At 38.7% G+C, this 19,035-nt stretch overlaps 1 protein-coding gene across 3 annotated transcripts in view; it reads left to right on the top strand.

The window, feature by feature from the left end:
• OXSR1 (oxidative stress responsive kinase 1) overlaps nt 1-19,035 on the top strand; it is a 100,267-nt gene that overhangs the window by 67,621 nt on the left and 13,611 nt on the right. For all 3 annotated transcript variants that reach the window (XM_042955862.1, XM_042955863.1, XM_042955864.1), the window contains exons 7-11: nt 2,619-2,720; nt 4,927-5,060; nt 12,007-12,055; nt 12,725-12,790; nt 15,601-15,723. In XM_042955862.1, coding sequence (XP_042811796.1) covers nt 2,619-2,720; nt 4,927-5,060; nt 12,007-12,055; nt 12,725-12,790; nt 15,601-15,723 — 474 coding nt within the window. The remainder of the gene's footprint in view (nt 1-2,618; nt 2,721-4,926; nt 5,061-12,006; nt 12,056-12,724; nt 12,791-15,600; nt 15,724-19,035) is intronic.

Raw genomic sequence — 19,035 nt, 5'->3', positions numbered from 1 at the left:
TCATTCCTTATTCCTTGTTTTACTTGTTTGTTGTCCTGTCATTTGAAGCACTTGGACCTTTCCACCTTGATTTACGTCTTCAGCTTCCCTAGTGTAGTTTTCCCCATTCTTCCCCTACCTGTCAGGCCGTTTCTCTGACTTCTTTTCTGTCTTTCCTTCTATGTCCCAGGACCTTGTTCTCGAATTCTTCTCTCACTAATGTGTCTCATCTCCACTTCCCACCTAATATGTCTTCTTTCTTTCCTTTTTTCTTTCTCTTTCTTTCTTTCTTTCTTTCTTTTTCTTTCTTTCTTTTTTTAACATTCAGTTTTTGATAGAGACAGAGCGTGACCGGGGGAGGGGCAGAGAGTGAGGGAGACACAGAATCTGAAACAGGCTCCAGGCTCTGCACTGACAGCAGAGAGCCCGACGCGGGGCTCAAACTCACCGACCGTGAGATCATGACCTGAGCTGAAGTCGGACGCTTAACCGACTGAGCCAGCCAGGCGCCCTCACCTATTATATTTTCTAAAGTATATCATGCCAGTCCTATTTCCTAAGCCTCTAGGTGGAGGTTTCCAGCTCCCTATAGATGTTTTACCTAAATGTCCTAGAAATACATCAGAGTTGGTATTGTAGAACCGAATTCACTTTCACTCCGTTATAATGCCTGTATTCGCCCTGTTGGTGAGGGAAGCATTCCCACCCTAGGGACACAACACCTGGTTCTGGGCCTGCGAGACCGACAGCAGTTTATTAGTCGCATCTACACATAGGTTCAGGGAGGAGGACACTGCATGTCCCATGGGGCTGTATTCAGGAAGAGAGTGAATAAACAGTTGCTGTGGGAAACAGGCTTTGTAGTATCGAGAGAGCGAGGTGCTCCTCGGTTTCCTTGCGAGGGTGTGATTGGCTCATATGGTTAACTCTGAGGGCTGGTCGGGAGCTGAAGCCTGCTACTCAAGGCTAAGCAGGAACTTTGCTTGTCCGGGTAAGAAACAAGGTTGTTGGGCTAGGGGACTTTACCCTCGGGAACAGACTGGAGAGGGGAACTTGCACTTGGCTCATTAGAGGCCCACCTCCTTACTGGATGTCAAGGCAGCACATCATATGGAGCTTTAATTCCAGGTCTCAAACCACACCCCACCCTACCCCACCCCCACCAACCCATTTCTTCTCCTGTGTTGCTTAGGATGGAAAATGAAAATATTTAATTTTATAATGTGCTCATGCCAGTATAAAAGGAAAGAAATTTGGCAACATGGTCACATTAAGAACTTTGAAAATATTCACACCCCTTGTATCTTTTTTCATTTTAAGTTATGGAACAGGTTAAAATAGTACCATAACAGGATAAAACAATACCGTAACATAGAAAATTTGGAAAACAGGACTTACCACTACTGCCTAACAATTTTGTTCTAGTTCTTTTTCTAAAAAAAACAAACAGAGGGGCCCCTGGGTGGCTCAGTCGGATAAGTGTCTGATTCGGCTCAGGTTATGATCTTGCGGTTCATGGGTTCAAGCCCCGCGTCAGGCTCTGTGCTGACAGCTCAGAACCTAGAGCCCGCTTCAGATTCTGTGTCTCCCTCTCTCTCTGCCCCTCCCCGCTCACACTTTGTCTCTCTGAAAAATAAACATTAAAAAATGTTTTTTTAAGAAAAAATTTTTTAAAAACATAGTCGATGTACGTTTATAATAGTATCAAAACTTGTGAAGAATTTTGTATTCTTTTTTCTTCGTAAATGCTTTATCACAAGTGATTTTCCATATTTTCATATAGAATTCATTTACATTGCTTTTAGTTGACTATGTAACATTTCTTTTAACTGAGTATCCCATACTTAATTTCACCATTTCTGGGGAACATTTATTGGGATTGCTTTTTCTTTTTCTGTTACCAAGTATAGTTAGCTTTTGTTTACTCTAGATTACTTTAATGGTTTAAAACTTGGCCCCTGGGTGGCTCAGTTGGTTGGGCGTCCAACTTCAGCTCGGGTCATGATCTCACGGTTTATGGGTTCGAGTCCCACGTCAGGCTCTGTGCTGACAGTTTAGAGCCTGGAACCTGCTTCAGATTCTTGTCTCCCTCTCTTTCTGCCCCTCTCCTGCTCATGCTCTGTTTCTCTCTCTCAAAAATAAATAAGTATAAAAATTTTTTTTAATTAAAAAAAGCTTATGAACACTTTCGTGGTTCTTGATACATATTAGAAGCTTCTTTTATTTTTTATTTTTTTTAATTTTTTTTTTTTTAACGTTTATTTTTGAGACAGAAAGAGATAGAGCGTGAACGGGGGAGGGTCAGAGAGAGGGAGACACAGAATCTGAAACAGGCTCCAGGCTCTGAGCTGTCAGCACAGAGCCTGACGCGGGGCTTGAACTCACGGACCGCAAAATCATGACCTGAGCCGAAGTCGGCCACTTAACCGACTGAGCCACCCAGGCGCCCCTAGAAGCTTCCTTTTAAAAGTACTTTTGGGGGCACCTGGCTGGCTCAGTCATAAGAGCATGTAACACTCGATCTCGGGGTTGTGGGTTCAAGCCCCAGGCTGGGTGTAGAGATTACTAAAAAGAGAAATAAAATAAAAGTGCTTTTAGGGTGGCACAAGTAATCATGTACACCTTTATGTTCTTTACAGGTCCGAGGCTATGATTTCAAAGCGGACATCTGGAGTTTCGGGATCACAGCAATTGAACTGGCCACCGGGGCAGCTCCTTATCATAAATATCCACCAATGAAGGTGAGGTTCACAGTCAACATCCTACCCCAGCCCATGTCCCAGTTTCTTTGCAGAGACTAATCCTAGGAGTGAATGGATTTGAAAAGGATGAGTTTTTATAACTGTAAAGTGGGAAGCTATTTTGAGGACAGAGGAATGGTTTATTTCTCAAAAGGAGGTGGGGGAGGAGATGGGGTTTACTTTTCATCCATTGCCGGCAGTGACTCCAGAATTGTAGCCAAACATATACATGTTAGCCTGTTTGCTCGGAATGAGAAATACCTCCAGCTTTTAGTAAGTCCATTTCAGTAAAATATAAATTGAATCTGAAAAGCAAGTGTTAATTCTAACTACAACCCCTTTTTATTCCCTATTTTAAGTAGTGTTGACTTTGTGTTTAGAAAAATGGCTTATGCTTATGGGGTGCCAGGGTGGCTCAGTCGACTAAGCATCCGACTTCCACTCAGCTCATGATCTTGTAGTTCAGGGGTTTGGTCTCCATGTCAGGCTCTGCACTGACAGCTAGGAGTCTGGACCCTGCTTCGGATTCTCTATCTCCCTCCCTCCCTTTCTCTCTCTGCCCTTCCCCCACTGTGTTCTCTGTCTCAAAAACAAATGAATAAACTTAAAAAAACAAAAGAAAAATGGCTTATGCTTTTATAAAAAAGTCACACAGTCTAGGAAAACACAAATCACCCCCAATCCCACCACATAGATATGACCTTCATTACTTACACCTCAGTGCATCAAGCTAGTATGTTGCCATGAAAGTCAGAGAAGGAAGAGATTTAGGATGGGCAGAATAATCAAAATAGTCAGTTACTGCAGAGAAGGTGGAAGACTGACAAGTGAAAAAGGCCGTAGCTCTATTAAGTAGGCAGCATCAGCGATTTCTGGGATCCAGGTGCTGGAGGAGTTCTGGGAAGAGGAGGCCAGATTACAAGGGGTCATGTTAAAACAGAGCCAGGAATAGGTAAAATCAGCCATGGTTTTACTTGTTATTTTATTTTATTTTATTATTTTGCTAGGATTCTACTTTATTTATTTATTTATTTATTTTTAAATGTTTGTTTTTGAGAGAGTGCAAGCGAGGCAGGGCAGAGAGAGAGCGACAGAGGATCCCAAGCGGGCTGCACACTGACAGGCTGACAGCAGCGAGCCTGACTCCGGGCTTGAACCCACGAACTGCAAGATCATGACCTGAGCTGAAGTTGGGTGCTCAACCGACTGAGCCACCCAGGCGCCCTGACTTTACATTTTTTTTTTTAAAGTAGTTTGGCAGTATAAGAATGGGGACAGAGGAGGAGCCTGAGTGGCTCAGTTGGTGAAGTGTCTGACTCTTGATTTCAGCTAAGGTCATTATATCGTGGTTCATGAGTTCAAACCCCACATCAGGCTCTGTGCTGACAGTGGAGAGCCTGCTTGGGATTCTCTGTCTCTGTCTCTATGTCTCTCTCTGCCCCTCCCCTTCTTGCTCTTGAAACAGAGAGAGAGAGAGAGAGAGAGAGAGAGAGAGAAAGAAAGAAAGAAAGAGGGAGAGAGAGAGAGAAAGAGGGAGAGAGAGAGAGAGAAAGAAAGAAAGAAAGAAAGAAAGAGGGAGAGAGAGAGAGAAAGAGGGAGAGAGAGAGAGAGAGAGAGAGAGAAAGAAAGAAAGAAAGAAAGAAAAAGAAAGAGGGAGAGAGAGAGAGAGAGAGAGAGAGAAAGAAAGAAAGAAAGAAAAAGAAAGAAAGAAAAGAAAGAAAGAAAAAGAAAAGAAAAAAAGGAGGAAGGAAGGAAGGAAGGAGGAAGGAAGAAGGGGACAGAGGACCTGAAGAAAGAGGTGTTGTGTTTGTTTTGTTTTTTAATGTTTCTTTATTTTGAGAGTGAGAGAGGGTGAGCAGGGGAGGGACAGAGAGGGAACCATGAGATCACGATCTACGCCAGAGTCAGGTACTGAACAGACTGAGCCACACAGGCGCCCTGTGAAGAAAGGTTTCTAACTAAAGGACATTCATTGCTAATACTGTTGAGCCCTTGCAACAGTTACTGTTACCTGGGAAACCAGCTGTCTGTAGGATATTGTTTGTGTGGAAAAGGTCTAAATAACAGTGTTCCAAACAACTGGTCTAGATGTGAACTTTCAGAAAATATAGCCTCATGTATTGTGAGGTTGTCTATATTGAAGAATCTTGGCCACAGTACTTTACTGAATTTTCACAAGTTTATGTTGTATCGAAAATTCTTCCAGGTTTTAATGCTGACACTACAAAATGATCCTCCTTCTCTGGAAACTGGGGTTCAAGATAAAGAAATGCTGAAAAAATATGGAAAATCATTTAGGAAAATGATTTCATTGTGCCTTCAAAAGGATCCAGAAAAAAGGTAAAATATGAGATAAAGGTTACGTTTGTCTTCATCAAATATGTGAACCATTGTGGGAAGTCTAAGTATCACATACCTACATTCATGTGCACAAAATTATTTCTGCATATTCACATATATTTATTTAAATATAAACTTTAGAAAAAATATACAGAGACTATTACACTAGATTGGAAATGAAATTAATTACTTTCTCCCTTCTTTTTAGTATACAGTGTATACTCTAAATAGTTCAGCTATTTCCTGGTTACGTTTTTATAAATCTGTACATTGTGAACTCTCTGTGTTAATAAAATGCCAAGTTAGTGGGAGGACTTGTTTTCAGCTTGTACTTAAAAGTTATGAGCAAACAAGTATCTTAATGCTGTTTACAATTTTTTTTTTTTTTAATTTTTTTTTAACGTTTATTTATTTTTGAGACAGAGAGAGACAGAGCATGAACGGGGGAGGGTCAGAGAGAGGGAGACACAGAATCTGAAACAGGCTCCAGGTTCCGAGATGTCAGCACAGAGCCCGACGCGGGGCTCGAACTCACGGACCGCGAGATCGTGACCTGAGCCGAAGTCGGACGCTCAACCGACTGAGCCACCCAGGCGCCCCTGTTTACAATTTTAATAACAAAAGAAATACACATAGCCAATGTTATATCTAAGGCCATGTAATCATATATGTATTTCCTTATTGGAAAGATTTTAGTAATCATACCAAAAATTCATAGCCCTTACTTGGTAACACTAGACAGATTGGATGCCAAGTAAGTGAATAAACATGATCATCTAATGTGTGTATCTTTATGAATTAAACAGAATCAAATATGTTGGAAGTCACTGAGTACAACCTTTTATCTGTGAGGTCAATGAGCTACCTAGTCATTGAGGTGGGACTTGAATCCAAAACTTCTGATTCTGAACTAGGGTTCATTTTGTTCTGTATCTCATTTTTCTGTTTCACATACATATTCCACTCAGTTTTTTAGCACTAAGAATTTTTAAATTTTGATTTCTGTGAAGATCAACAAAAATAAAAGATTTCAATCGAAGTCATGTCTTCAGTATACTTAATGGGGCTTCAGAGTTTATTGTTGGAAATATTAGAAAAGGTAAGAAAAATAGGTAGCAAAGGTCAAACTTGTGCCATTAGAACTTTGTTTCTGAACAAATTGGTATAAAAGGAGACTTTTGCTTCTGCTTTAGTTAATTAACTAAAATAACAGACTTTGTCACAAACACCTATAAATGCTGAACAAATTTATCAAACTTAAAAAAAAAAAACAAATCAGGGAAGAAATATCATGAACCACTCCTGTGGCTGCCCTCAGTGGGACACTGTTCCTTTTAATAACCTACTCGGTTAGATTTCAAACTCCCACGTGGGACTGGAAATGAGATCTTGGGTCCAGCCATTGGGGATCTGAACTGAGATCCCTGCTTCAGACTAAGACCTCCACAAGTCAGCCTTCTGAGTAAAAGGATGGACCAGAAAACAAAATATGTGTCCATCATCACAAAGACACACCAAAAACTCGTCTTGAATAATCAAATCCTCTGACCTGGACATTGTGTGGGTTGACAGTCTGAATTTATACTACCCATATTATCCAGGAACCCACAAGATTAAAGAGTCAAAAAGAATTATTGCCAAGCCAATTTTATTTCTGACAGAAGCAACTAGAAAACTGTACTGTTCGAACTGTTCGAAACTCGAGGTCCGTGAGGTTCCTCCAAATAATGCCCCATTGAAGAGATCACGATCCGAAATTATAAAACACACAGTAAGATAGTACACAGCAAACTAGAGTCTGCAGACACAGCGAACAGGAGAATCCGTGCTCCAGAAGCTTTGGATAATGCAGAGATACCTGAAGAATCTATAAAATAAGTATATTTAAAATAATTGGGGCGCCTGGGTGGCTTGGTCGGGTAAGCGTCTGACTTCGGCTCAGGTCATGATCTCGCGGTTCGTGAGTTCGAGCCCCACATCGGGCTCTGTGCTGACAGCTCAGAGCCTGGAGCCTGCTTTGCATTCTGTGTCTCCCTCTCTCCCTGCCCCTCCCCTGCTTGTGCTCTATCTCTCTCTATCTCAAAAATAAATAAAAACGTTAAAAATTTAAGAAGAAATAATAATTAAAATCCTAATGGAAGAAATCAAAACCATAAGAGAAGGCTATGACTGTGACCAAGAAAACAAACAAAGCTGCTTAGCAATGAAAAATAAAGTAACAAAAATGTAAAATTTAATGGATTGCCTTGAGCGTAGGCTAGACTTAGTGTTTTGCTTCTGATGAATCGAGTATGAAAAAGGAAATATAGTAGCTTCAGAGTGGAGAAACCTGGTGGACACCTCTGTCACAAGTGATCCAGGTTAACCTCACCAGTAAGAAGGCATATTGATTATTATATGCTCCCTGATACAAGGTGCAGGGCGTATCACCTCTGAAATGTTCCTTCCCAAAATCTTTAACTTCAGTCTGTAGTGAGAAAACATCAGACACATCCAGATTGAGGAATAAGCTACAGACTCCCTGACCAGCACTCTTCACAAGTAAGGAAAGGGACGACTGAGGAAGTATCCCAGATTGGAGGAGATAAAAAAACATGAAGACTAATTGAAACGTGGTGTCCTTAATCAGATCGCGGAACAGACACACGACGTTAGAGCAAAAACTGGGGAAATCTGAATAAAGTCTATAGTTTATAGTGTTATACCAATATTAATATATTAAAGACTGTAATTGGGGCGCCTGGGTTAGTTAAGTGTCGGGGTCCAGCTCAGGTCATGATCTCACAGTTTGTGGCTTTGAGCACCACGTCGGGCTCTATGCCGACAGGAGCCTGCTTAGGATTCTGTATCTCCCACTCTCTCTCTCTGCCCCTCCCCTGCTTATGGGCACGGGCTCTCTCTCAAAAATAAATAAATATAAATATTTTTAAAAATAAATTCTATAATAGTATAGCAATGTTAATATTTTTAGTTTAGTTAATATCTTGATAATTATACCATGGTTATATAAAATGTCAGCATTAGGGGAAGCTGGTGACAGGCATGTAGGAACACTGTAGTATCTTTGCATCTTCCTATAAGCTTAAAATTATTTCAAAATAAAAAAGTTTTTTAAAAAAGAAAAATATCTAGAAGCTGTAGAACATCTATTTCCAGTTTGTAAGCCAAAATTATACCTTGTTGAGAACATTTCCAAGTTCAGAAAAAAACTTAGATGGGTTGGTTAAATAGAACAGCCAGTAAAGCACACAAAAAAGAGAATTATTTATTGACTCCTAATCAAGTTACCAGGTAGTGTTGTAAACACTGGACATACATCATCTTAACATATATCATCCCTTGAGGATGACACTATTATCTTCGCTGTTTTACGAATGAAACTGAAACATAGGTTAAGTACCATTGCCCAAAGTCACACAGCCAGAAAATGTTGGAGCTAGAATTGCCACCCATACAATTTGACTGTAGACTTCCTGCTCTTACTCAATCACACTACACTATATTGAGGAAATGGCTCAGAATGCAACACGGAAAGATTTTTAAAAATGGAAATAGAGGAGCGCCTGGTGGCTCAGTCGGTTAAGCTCCCGACTTCAGCTCAGGTCATGATTTCGCGGTCATGAGTTCGAGCCCCGCGTCAGGCTCTGTGCCGACAGCTCAGAGCCTGGAACCTGCTTCAGATTCTGTGTCTCCCTCTCTCTCTGACCCTCCCCCGTTCATGCTGTGTCACTCTCTGTCTCAAAAATAAATAAACGTTAAAAAAAATTTTTTTTAAATGGAAATAGAAAAGAATGATGAACATTTGGGAGACAGAATGAAAAGGTTCAGTGTGTGTGTGTGTGTGCGCGCGCGCATGTGCATGCATGCATATGTACATCCACGTGTACATACATACACATGCACATATAGAAACTTTCCAGGAGAGATTAGAGAGAATGGGAGAAGCAATATTCAAAGAAATAATGGCTGAGAATTTTGTAGAATTGATGAAATACCTATATCCTCAGATTAAAGAACCATCCCCCCAAATTCCAAGCGGTATTTCCCTTTTCCCATTTGTACATGAGTCATGAAACTACAAAGGCAAAGAGAATCTATTAAATGCAAACTGAGGGGGCAGATTACCTACTGAGGAATAGCAGGTAGACTGATAGCCACTTTCCCAATAATAATCAGTTGAGGCCAGAATATACCGGAATAATGCTGAAAGAAAATTACTGTTAACCCAGAATTCTCCATCCAGTCAAACTCTTATTCAAGAATAAGCATGAAATTGAGATTTTTTCAGACAAAAATTTCCAATCACGTTTTATCAGACAACTCCTGTAAATTTTACTTTATCATTATCATTCATTATCAGGGAAATATAAATCACAACCACAATGAGATACCACCTCAAACCTGTAAGAATGGCTAAAATTAACAACTGAGGCAACGACAGATGTTGACGAGGATGAGGAGAAAGAGGAACCTCTTGCACTGTTGATGGGGATGCACACTGGTGCAGCCGCTCTGGACAACAGTGTGGAGCTTCCTCAAAAATTTAAAAATAGAACTACCCTACAACTCAGCAATTGCACTACTATGTATTTATCTAAAGGATACAAAAATGCTGATTCTGTGGGGCACGTGTATCCCAGTGTTTATAGCAGTGCTATCGACAATAGCCAAAGTATGGAAAGAGCCTTAATGTCCATTGACTAATGAATGGATAAAGTAGATGTGGGGTGTGTGTGTGTGTGTGTATGTATGTATATATATATATGTGTGTGTGTGTGTATATATATATACATACATATACATATATATACACACATATGTATATATACATATATATTCACACATATATATTCACACATATGTATATATATACATATATATTCAGCAATCAAAAAGTGAAATCTTGCCATTTGCAACCACGTGGATGGAACTAGACTGTATTATGCTATGCGAAATAAGTTAGAGAAAAACAGATATTATATAATTTCATTCGTGGAATTTAAGAAACAAAACAGATGAACATAGGGTAAGGGAAGCAAAATTAAGATAAAAACAGAGAGGGAGACAAACCGTAGGACTTAAATACAGAGAACAAACTGAGGTTGCTGGAGGGGAGGTGGGAGGGGGGGAAGGGATAAATGTGTGATGGACATTAAGGGAGGGCACTTGTTGGGATGAGCACTTCTATGTAAGTGATGAATCACTAAATTCTTTTCCTGAAATTAATATTACACTGTATGGTAACTAACTTGGATTAAATATATATATACACATATGTATATATATACATATATGTGTATATACACATATGTGTATATATACATATATATGTACATACACATATGTATATATATGTACATACACATATGTACATATATATATATACAGAGAGAGAGAGAGAGAACTTTAGAAAGAAGGAAATGAACCTAGAAGAAAGGGATGAACCATAAGAAGCAGTGGTGTGCAAACTGTTGACCATACTGAAATCTTGATTGAATGAGAACATAGAGGGGGTGCCTGGGTGGCTCAGTTGGTTGAGCATCTGACCTCGGCTCAGGTCTGATCTCACTGTTGGTGAGTTCGAGCCCCGCGTCGGGCTCTGTGCTGATAGGTCAGAGCCTGGAGCCTGCTTTGCATTCTGTGTCTCCCTCTCTCTCTCTGATCCTCTCCCTCTCACACTCTGTGTCTCTCCCTCTCAAAAATAAACATTAAAAAACATTTTTTTTTTTGGTACAATAATTAATAACACAGGAAGGGTAAGGTCTACTTTCAGTTTGCATAGCACATTCAAATCTGTTTTCTCAATCTTCTTTGAAGCCCTGGTTCTTCTCAAGTGTGAATGCACATTAAAACCACCTGGGAAATTTTAAAAACTACTGATGCCACCCCCCCCCCCCACACTGATTCTGCTTTAATTGATATGGGGTACAGCCTGGGCATTGGGATTTTTTTTTTGAAACTCCCAGATAGAATAGTACGTACACAGTCGTATTTAAGAACCACTGCCTTCAGGGGCTTGACCAGGTAGGTAATACAGAACCTTAGAGAAGAGATTTGCTCAGAGTTACATAGTGGGATATGTGGTGTAATCAGGTCCAGTCTCTTAAGTGTAGTATTGTTTATTCTTTATTCTCAAACATACTATTTAAAAGTTTGTACAATTGACAGTGATGATGCCTTTATCTGTACAGTTAAAAACTGAATTTAGAGTCAATTTGGGGAATATATACATTACTTTTAGAATCTTCAATTTTTTAAAGGAAATTGTGAGATCTATTTGCGTGCATGTGTGTGTGTGTGTGTGTGTGTGTTTTGAGATAGAGTGCAAGCAGTGGAGGGGCAGAGAGAGAGGGAGAGAGAATCTTAAGTAGGCTCCATGTCCAGTGCTGAGGCTGATGCAGGGCTCAGTCTCGCAATCATGAGATCACAAACTGAGCTGAAATCAAGATGCTTAATCAACTGAGCCACCCAGGCCCCATCAGATCTATTTTTAAGACTATGTATTTACATAAGTTGAAGGCTGGCAAGCAGCCACATGGCAAGAAGCAGCTTGATTTGGTCCATTTCCTCTATGTGAGATTAAATTTATTTTTACGACTTGTTAAAGTAGATATTGTCTATATTATTGGGAAATAATATTCTTGAGAAAATAATAGCAAGTATATTGGAAGCCACTAAGAAATCATGATTCCAAAAGAAACATTTCACTAATGAATTTTGCAAAGAACCTACAATAATTATTATCAGAACATTTCTATTTGGGTTTTCTTCTCTACTCAATGTCTTGTACCGAGTTTATCCTGCTTTTTGCTTTTTAGCCCGTTAAGGAAAGTGGAGAACACTGAGATTTTATCTTGCTGCTCAAGAAATCATTTTCTCATTTTTGAAGATGGAAACCCACAGTTACACTTGAATTAACTATTAAAACGTTCTTTTCTGGTTTTAGACCAACAGCAGCAGAACTGTTAAGGCACAAATTTTTCCAAAAAGCAAAGGTAAGAACTGCTAACTTTTGATTTTATGTGTTCGTGTGACCTACCTCAGCTACCTAAATTAGATTCACTGCTCAGAAATTGTTTTGTCTTTAGATGATAATGTTTGGAAAAGTGATCCAAAAGTGATGTTTGGAAAAGTAGATCAAATAATTGCTGGGGGCATTATTTGTACAACCTTTGGTAATTAAGACACATGCTTTAGAATTGGTAAATGTGTTTTTCATATAAATTAATTTAAACATCAGGTTAAACTTAGAACGAGAACAATGAATATTGCCATTATAAATACAATCTGTGAAAAATACTGAACTCTCAGTTCAAAGGTTTTACTACTGAATTTGGTAAAACTCTCATTTCCCAAAGCTAACGGGTAAGTGTGATGTTACTGTAGTTGGAAGTGTGGGACCATGATCCTAAAGGACCTAGGGTAAAGCAAACTTTTCATTGATAATATTCATACAGCACACTAAGGCTCTGTCTCAGTTTGTGAAACCATGGTAGTAATGTACTAAAGGAGCTTCAATCTCAGAATAAAAGAATGGAAGCGTTCCTCAGACTTCTTTATAAAAGTTACTGTATGGTATTTTAATTGTGCTTGAATATTCTGTGTCAATTTCTGTGGTTCAATAAAAGCTTCTTTTAAGAAGAAAACGTATTTTTCCTCTGCAGAATAAAGAATTTCTTCAAGAAAAAATACTGCAGAGAGCACCAACTATTTCTGAAAGAGCTAAAAAGGTAAATGGGGATTTAACTCCAGTTTTCTAGGAAATTGGTTAGAGTAAATTTACTTCTGCATTTTGAAAGTATATGTTAAGTAATTCTTTGTTAATAGTATAGTACTCATTTTTTTCAATTCTTTAGCATCCTTTGATATATTTTTATTCATCAAATATCATTAGTCCACAGTATGCCTATGTGAACTGTCTACTAGAATGAAAAGGGATGTTACACAATTGATGAATTAATTCTGGACTCTGTTAAATCACTGTTTGCAGGCAGCAGAGTGAATTGTGGAGTTGAGCCCTTTCCTCACACTACACGAAAACAGTGACGACCCACTAGGTTGATTATAATAAAAAAGACAGACAATAGCAAGTGTTGATAAAGATGTAGGGAAATTGGAACCCTCGCGCTACTGATGAAAATGTGAGGTGGTGCAGCCACGTTAGAAAGTAGTCTGGCAGTTTCTCAAAAGACTCAACAAAGCTTCCATATGAGCATAGGAGGAGTTCCACTCCTAGGCATACCTGGGAGAATGGAAAACATGTACACACAAAGATGCGTACAGGAATGTTCCCAGCAGCATTATTCATAATAACCAAAAAGTGGAAACAACCCGATTCTTCATCTCTTGTTGAATGGATATATAAAATGTCATGTGTCCATATGATGAAATATTTATTCATCAGTAAAAAGAAATGAAGTGCCGATACATGTCCTAATGTGAGTAAAACCTTTAAAACCTTATGCTCATCATAAGCTGGTTATAAAAGACCACATATTATCTGATTCTATTTATGTGAAATGTCCGGAATAGGCAAACGTACAGAGACAAAGTGGATGCAAGGTTGCCCAGGACTGGGAGGATCGTACGGAAACGGGCAGTGACTGCCGATGGTTAAGTGGTGTTTTTTGCGGTGTGGGGAAGTGAGGAAAGTGATCTGGATTTAATTGTAGAGATGGTTTCACAACTCTGAATATACTAAAAAAAAATGGAATTGGATGCCTTAAATGGTATTATTATATGGTATATGAATTATATCTCAATAAAGCTGTTACTTTAAATGTTTTTTACATGTTTATTTTTGAGAGAGAAAGAGACAGAGCATGAGTGGGGTACAGGGAGAGAGAGAGAAGGAAACACAGAATCCAAAGCAGGCTCCGGGTCTGACCTGTCAGCACAGAGCCCGACGTGGGGCCCGAACTCACAACCGTGAGATCATGACCTGAGCCGAAGTCAGATGCCTAACCAACTGAACCACCCAGACGCCCCTAAAGCTGTTACTTTAGAAGAGGAGCATATAGACAGTGACACCTCCATGAACAAAAAGCTCTTGGAAATTGAAAACGTCAGAGAAGAAATGAAAATATTCAATACACAGGTTGTATGGTACAGCTGAGGAAATTTCCCAGAAAAGAGACCCCAGATGGCCAAGAGACAGATTACAGGAGGAAAAGACAACAACATTAGAGGATCATTTGAGAAGGTTCAGTCTTTGAGTAAAGAGTTCTAGAAAAGCAGAACCGAGAAAAACAAGGGAAATCACTGAAGAAATAATTCAAGAAAAACTTCCAAAACAGATAGTCCTGAATTTCCAGATTGAAAGAGCCCTAGTGCAATGAATGGAAATAGACCAGCACTAAGACACATTGCCATGCTAGCTCAGAATACTGGAGGCAAAAAAAAGATCCCATAGCTTCCAGAGAAAGGGGAAAGATCACGGACTGCTCCTCTGGAAGCCAGGTCACAACGAAGCAGTTGTGTGCAACATTATGAAAGGAAGTTTTTCTACTAACCCAGACTTTTTTTACCAGGCAAACTATAAGTGAAGTGTAGGGATGGACTCGAAAAGTTGAGAAATGCATGGCTTCAGTTAATGTGCTATGCTAATAATGGAGGAAGTGCTTAAACTGAGAACAAGGAAGTCATGTGGTCCAGGAAACAGAGCTGTTGATAGAGTGAGATCTGAAGTCCAGAGCTGGTGTGAAACCAGTCTAGGTGGGAGGCTCTGGTGAGGGTCTTCCTCAGGGAGGTGATGAATACCTAATAACGTATATGAATATGGTGAGAGGAGATTTATACAGAGAATTTGGGGATGAATATGACAAGTACATAAAAATAAGCAAATATTAACTATAGGGGAAACAAAAAAGTTATACAGTAGAGGAAAGTAATTGCAATACACAATAAGACTTAACTGTATCATTTATACAGTCATGTCATGGAAACACTGAATTTTGATTTAACCAAAATTACAGTGTATCTTGAGAAAAGAGGGGGGTTGATAATAGGATTAACTTCTCATCTTTTATAGTTTGAAGTCCAGTAGATAATTCCTAAAACCAAAAATTCAAGGGGTAATAATAAGAACACAGTCTTAGAGAGATGAATGTTAATTTAAAAAGAATAAGCCAAAATGACTTAAAAGTGGCTCCCTGTGAGTAAGAGGATAAAAGTTAGGAAATTGATGTTTTTCTTAACAAAACTTGGGCAGCTATAGTACTCTTGAAACTGTAGGTATAATTGTGATTTTTAAAATGAAAAAAGCAGAATCTTCTTTATCTTGGATTTATTTATTTTGGGGGCTGAAAATTTTAAATTTCTCAGAACATGAAACCATTGATAAGATTTGGTCTGTGACTTCACAGAAGAAGGATTTGGATGGTGTTTGGGCTCAAGAGTATAGAAGCGTAGGGAAAGTCAGTCGTGGGAGTAAAGACCGATAGTGGAGCACAAAGAGCAAGTGAGGAGTAGAAGATATGTATACTATACCTAGTAAATACCAAGCACTACCATAATCCACATCTCCCTTCCTAATGTGCAGGTTCGGAGAGTACCAGGTTCTAGTGGCCGCCTTCATAAGACAGAAGATGGCGGCTGGGAGTGGAGTGATGATGAATTTGATGAAGAAAGTGAGGAAGGGAAAGCAGCAATTTCACAACTCAGGGTAAGTTTTGTTAAACTGTGTGCTTTAGCTAGAGCTCTTTTTGTCTGAAGCCTCTGAGATATGCTATATTCTTTGGTTCTGTTCAGTTTGACAGCTGAAGTGTGAAAAATACAAGGGTTAGCGATAGAATTTCCTTGAGCGAGTTATTAACAATAGGAACCCATTTAATTCTACGTGAAAAAGTGGACTGACACATCTGTTTGGATATGATATTTAGGGCATATGAAAATGACCAAAATCTAGAGAAGGGGACTACTGTGTCTGAGATGAGAATACACTTGATAGGATTAATGGCTGATGAGACATTGCAGAAGAAGAGATTATTGAACTTGAAAGCCTAACAATCAAAACTTTTTCCCTGAAGTCTGCTAACCTTCTGCCTGAAGAAGAACAATATACCTTTCTTCAGTTGGTATATCCTGGAAGGTGTATGTTTTGGTGTTTATGTACGTGGGTGCATGCGTGTGTGTGTGTGTGTGTGTGTGTGTGTGTGTGTGTGTGTGTAGACAGAGGTCTTGTTTTGGTTTTATTCCATCACTCTTGCCTAAAGTTAATGCCTCAAGTTGATTGTTAGGACTCATTCCTAAGAATAGAAATGTACATGAGAAATACTAATGTTTGAGGTTCATCGTGGCTTTTACCGCCTAGAACCTTTTTGTGGTATGAATGGTGGGTAGGTGGTACATGTCTGCCTGCTTATAAGACCTGCTCTGTCATAGCACTTATGACTTGCTGGTCAACATTGAAGACTTGTTGATCTTGTCAGCTGAAGTCTTTGAGTCTAGTCTTTTTGCAGAGCTAAGTTTGTAAAGACTTTGCCAAGGAAAATTGGTAAAAATTTATTACATTCTAACCTTGGAAAGCTCTTCAGGAGATAACAGATATAAACATTTGATTACATACAATTGTGAGTTTATTAAAATGTGAGACTGTGTGTGTAAAGAGACTTTCTCCTTACTTTTTCATATGATTCCTCCTTAAATCAGGATTCTTTTGTAATGTTCTATTAAAGTGATCAGAGGAAGGTAGAGGTACATGAATCTTGTAGTTCTAGCTTCCTATGAAAGAGATGATACAGTGTTTTCTCTGACCAACACACAATATTTGGGAAGAAAAATTATAGTGTTTCAATGTCTGACTATTACCCCCTAGCTAACTGTAAGAGAAATTTATTTAAAATTTTGTAGTTCTGAAATACATAGAAGATTTTATAGTATTTTATAACCTAATACACTGATATGTAAGCAGCATAGAAAATTATACACTTTTGTAGTTTTCACGTTAGCCATTTTTGATGCTGTGAATTCTTTTGTGAAAGGAGGGTCTTTTAAAACTAAACTGAACTATGTTGAAAGTAAATGCCATGATCACATGGAGTAGGGTGCAAGGATGGTTCAGTATTAGGAAATCTTGTAATATTAATAGGCCTAAAGAGAGGTCAAGTCATATTCTTATTTTGATACGTTCCAAAAAAGCTTTGACAAAATTCAGCACATATTCAAAATAGACTCTTATGGAGATCCAAATTTCCATCTTTATATCATTTCCTTTTTTGGAAGTTCTGAAGAACTTCCCTAAACAGTTTTTGTAGTGTGAATCTGTTGGTGATGATTTGCTTAAGGTTTTTTTGTCCAAAAATGTCTCTATTGTTTGTATCTTTGTTTTGAAAAGATACTTTTGCTAGGTATAGAATTTTAGAATGATAGGCTTTTTCTTTCAGTATTTTGAAGATGTTGTTTCACCATATTCTTGTTTGCATTGTTTCTGTTGAGAAATCTGGTATCCCTTGTCTTGTTCTTTTATAAGTTACATGTCTTTTTACTCTTGCTGGTTTTAATATTTTTTTTCTTTTTGAATGGTTTTTTGAGCAATTTGATTTTGATATGCCTGGGTTTATTTATTTTCATGTATCTGTGGGTGTATAGATTTTTATCAAGTTTGGAAATTTTCAGCCATTATATTTTCAAATATTTTTTTCTGCCCTTCATGCACCTCGGAGGCTCCAATAACATGGATATTAGGCTGCTTAAAATTGTCTGCAAGTTCACTGATTTTCCTTTTTAAAAATTCTTTTTATTCAGTCTTATTTTGCACAGTTTCTGTTGTGGGCCTTCAAATTCATTCATCTTTTCTTCTGCAATACCTGATTGCTGCTAATCCCATTCAGTCTATTTTATATCACAGACATGGTAATATTTTAGAAGTTTGATCGCATGCTTGTTCATTTTTTACACTTTCATGTCTCTACTTAACTTTTTGAAGCTAATGTGTATTATAACTATAGCATAGTTATAATAACCATTTTAATGTCCTTCTCTGCTCATTCTTCCATTTATGGGGCAGTTTTATTTGATTGACTATTCCCTTCATTATGGCTTGAAAAGTGTTTTCCTGAGTTGAGGAAATAGGGCTAAGAGTCCAGGGAGACGGAAGCAGATAAAATCAGTAGAGTACCAGGGAGGAGAGAGCTACACACAGAGAGAAGCTCAGAAGTCTGCAGAGGTTCCCTTTTGAGGGTTCAGTGGAATACTCTTCAAGGAATACATGTGAGAAAACCGCCTGAGACGGGGTAGCAGCACCCAGCCCTCACAGAGAGCCAGCAGCAGTGCCCATTTCCACCAGCCAGAGTGTGGAAACCTGTCATTCACAAGACATTGGGTAGAGTTCTCAGAAAGCTTGTCTACGTAGTGGGGAGCGTATAGCCCTAGATTGAGCACTGCTCCAGATCCAGTCAACAACTCATAAAGCAAAATCCGAAAGGATGAAGCTGTTTCCAAGTAATTTGACTGTACTCCAGAACAAAGCTCAAGAAGATTTATAGAAATACAAAATTATCAGCATGCAGCAAGATAATATTCACAGTATCTGGTATCCAATCAGAGGTTACCAGGTATGCAGAGAGTCAGGAAAACAAGAACAGTGAGCACAATTTATGCCCAGATCTTGGTCTTTAATGCCATTCTGTACTAAAAGAACAAGGGCCCCTTGGAGAAATGGCTGATTCCAGGGCTTACACAGGGAAAATACAAGATGAATCTGGAATATCTTCTTTTGTCAAAAAAAAAGTGTTTTCTTAAAAAAAAAAAAAAATCATAATAATACAAGGCCCAGATTGAATGAGCTCCCACTGACCAAATTAGAATTTAACTATCAAAATCCTTAAATGCAGTAATAATTTGTAAACCACTTAAAAACTAGGACTCTATGAGTCTGTGCCAATAATGAATAGGTAGATTATAAGTGGGGGAGAGGGATGGTTTTTCATTACAGTAAATTGCCGGTGCTGACTGGGAAATGTAGAGGAGTATTGGA

Source organism: Panthera leo, chromosome C2, assembly GCF_018350215.1.
Source record: "Panthera leo isolate Ple1 chromosome C2, P.leo_Ple1_pat1.1, whole genome shotgun sequence".
Taxonomy (NCBI): Eukaryota; Metazoa; Chordata; class Mammalia; order Carnivora; family Felidae; genus Panthera; species Panthera leo.
The sequence above is the reverse complement of the archived record's forward strand: the minus strand, read 5'-3'. Positions and strand labels throughout refer to the sequence as shown.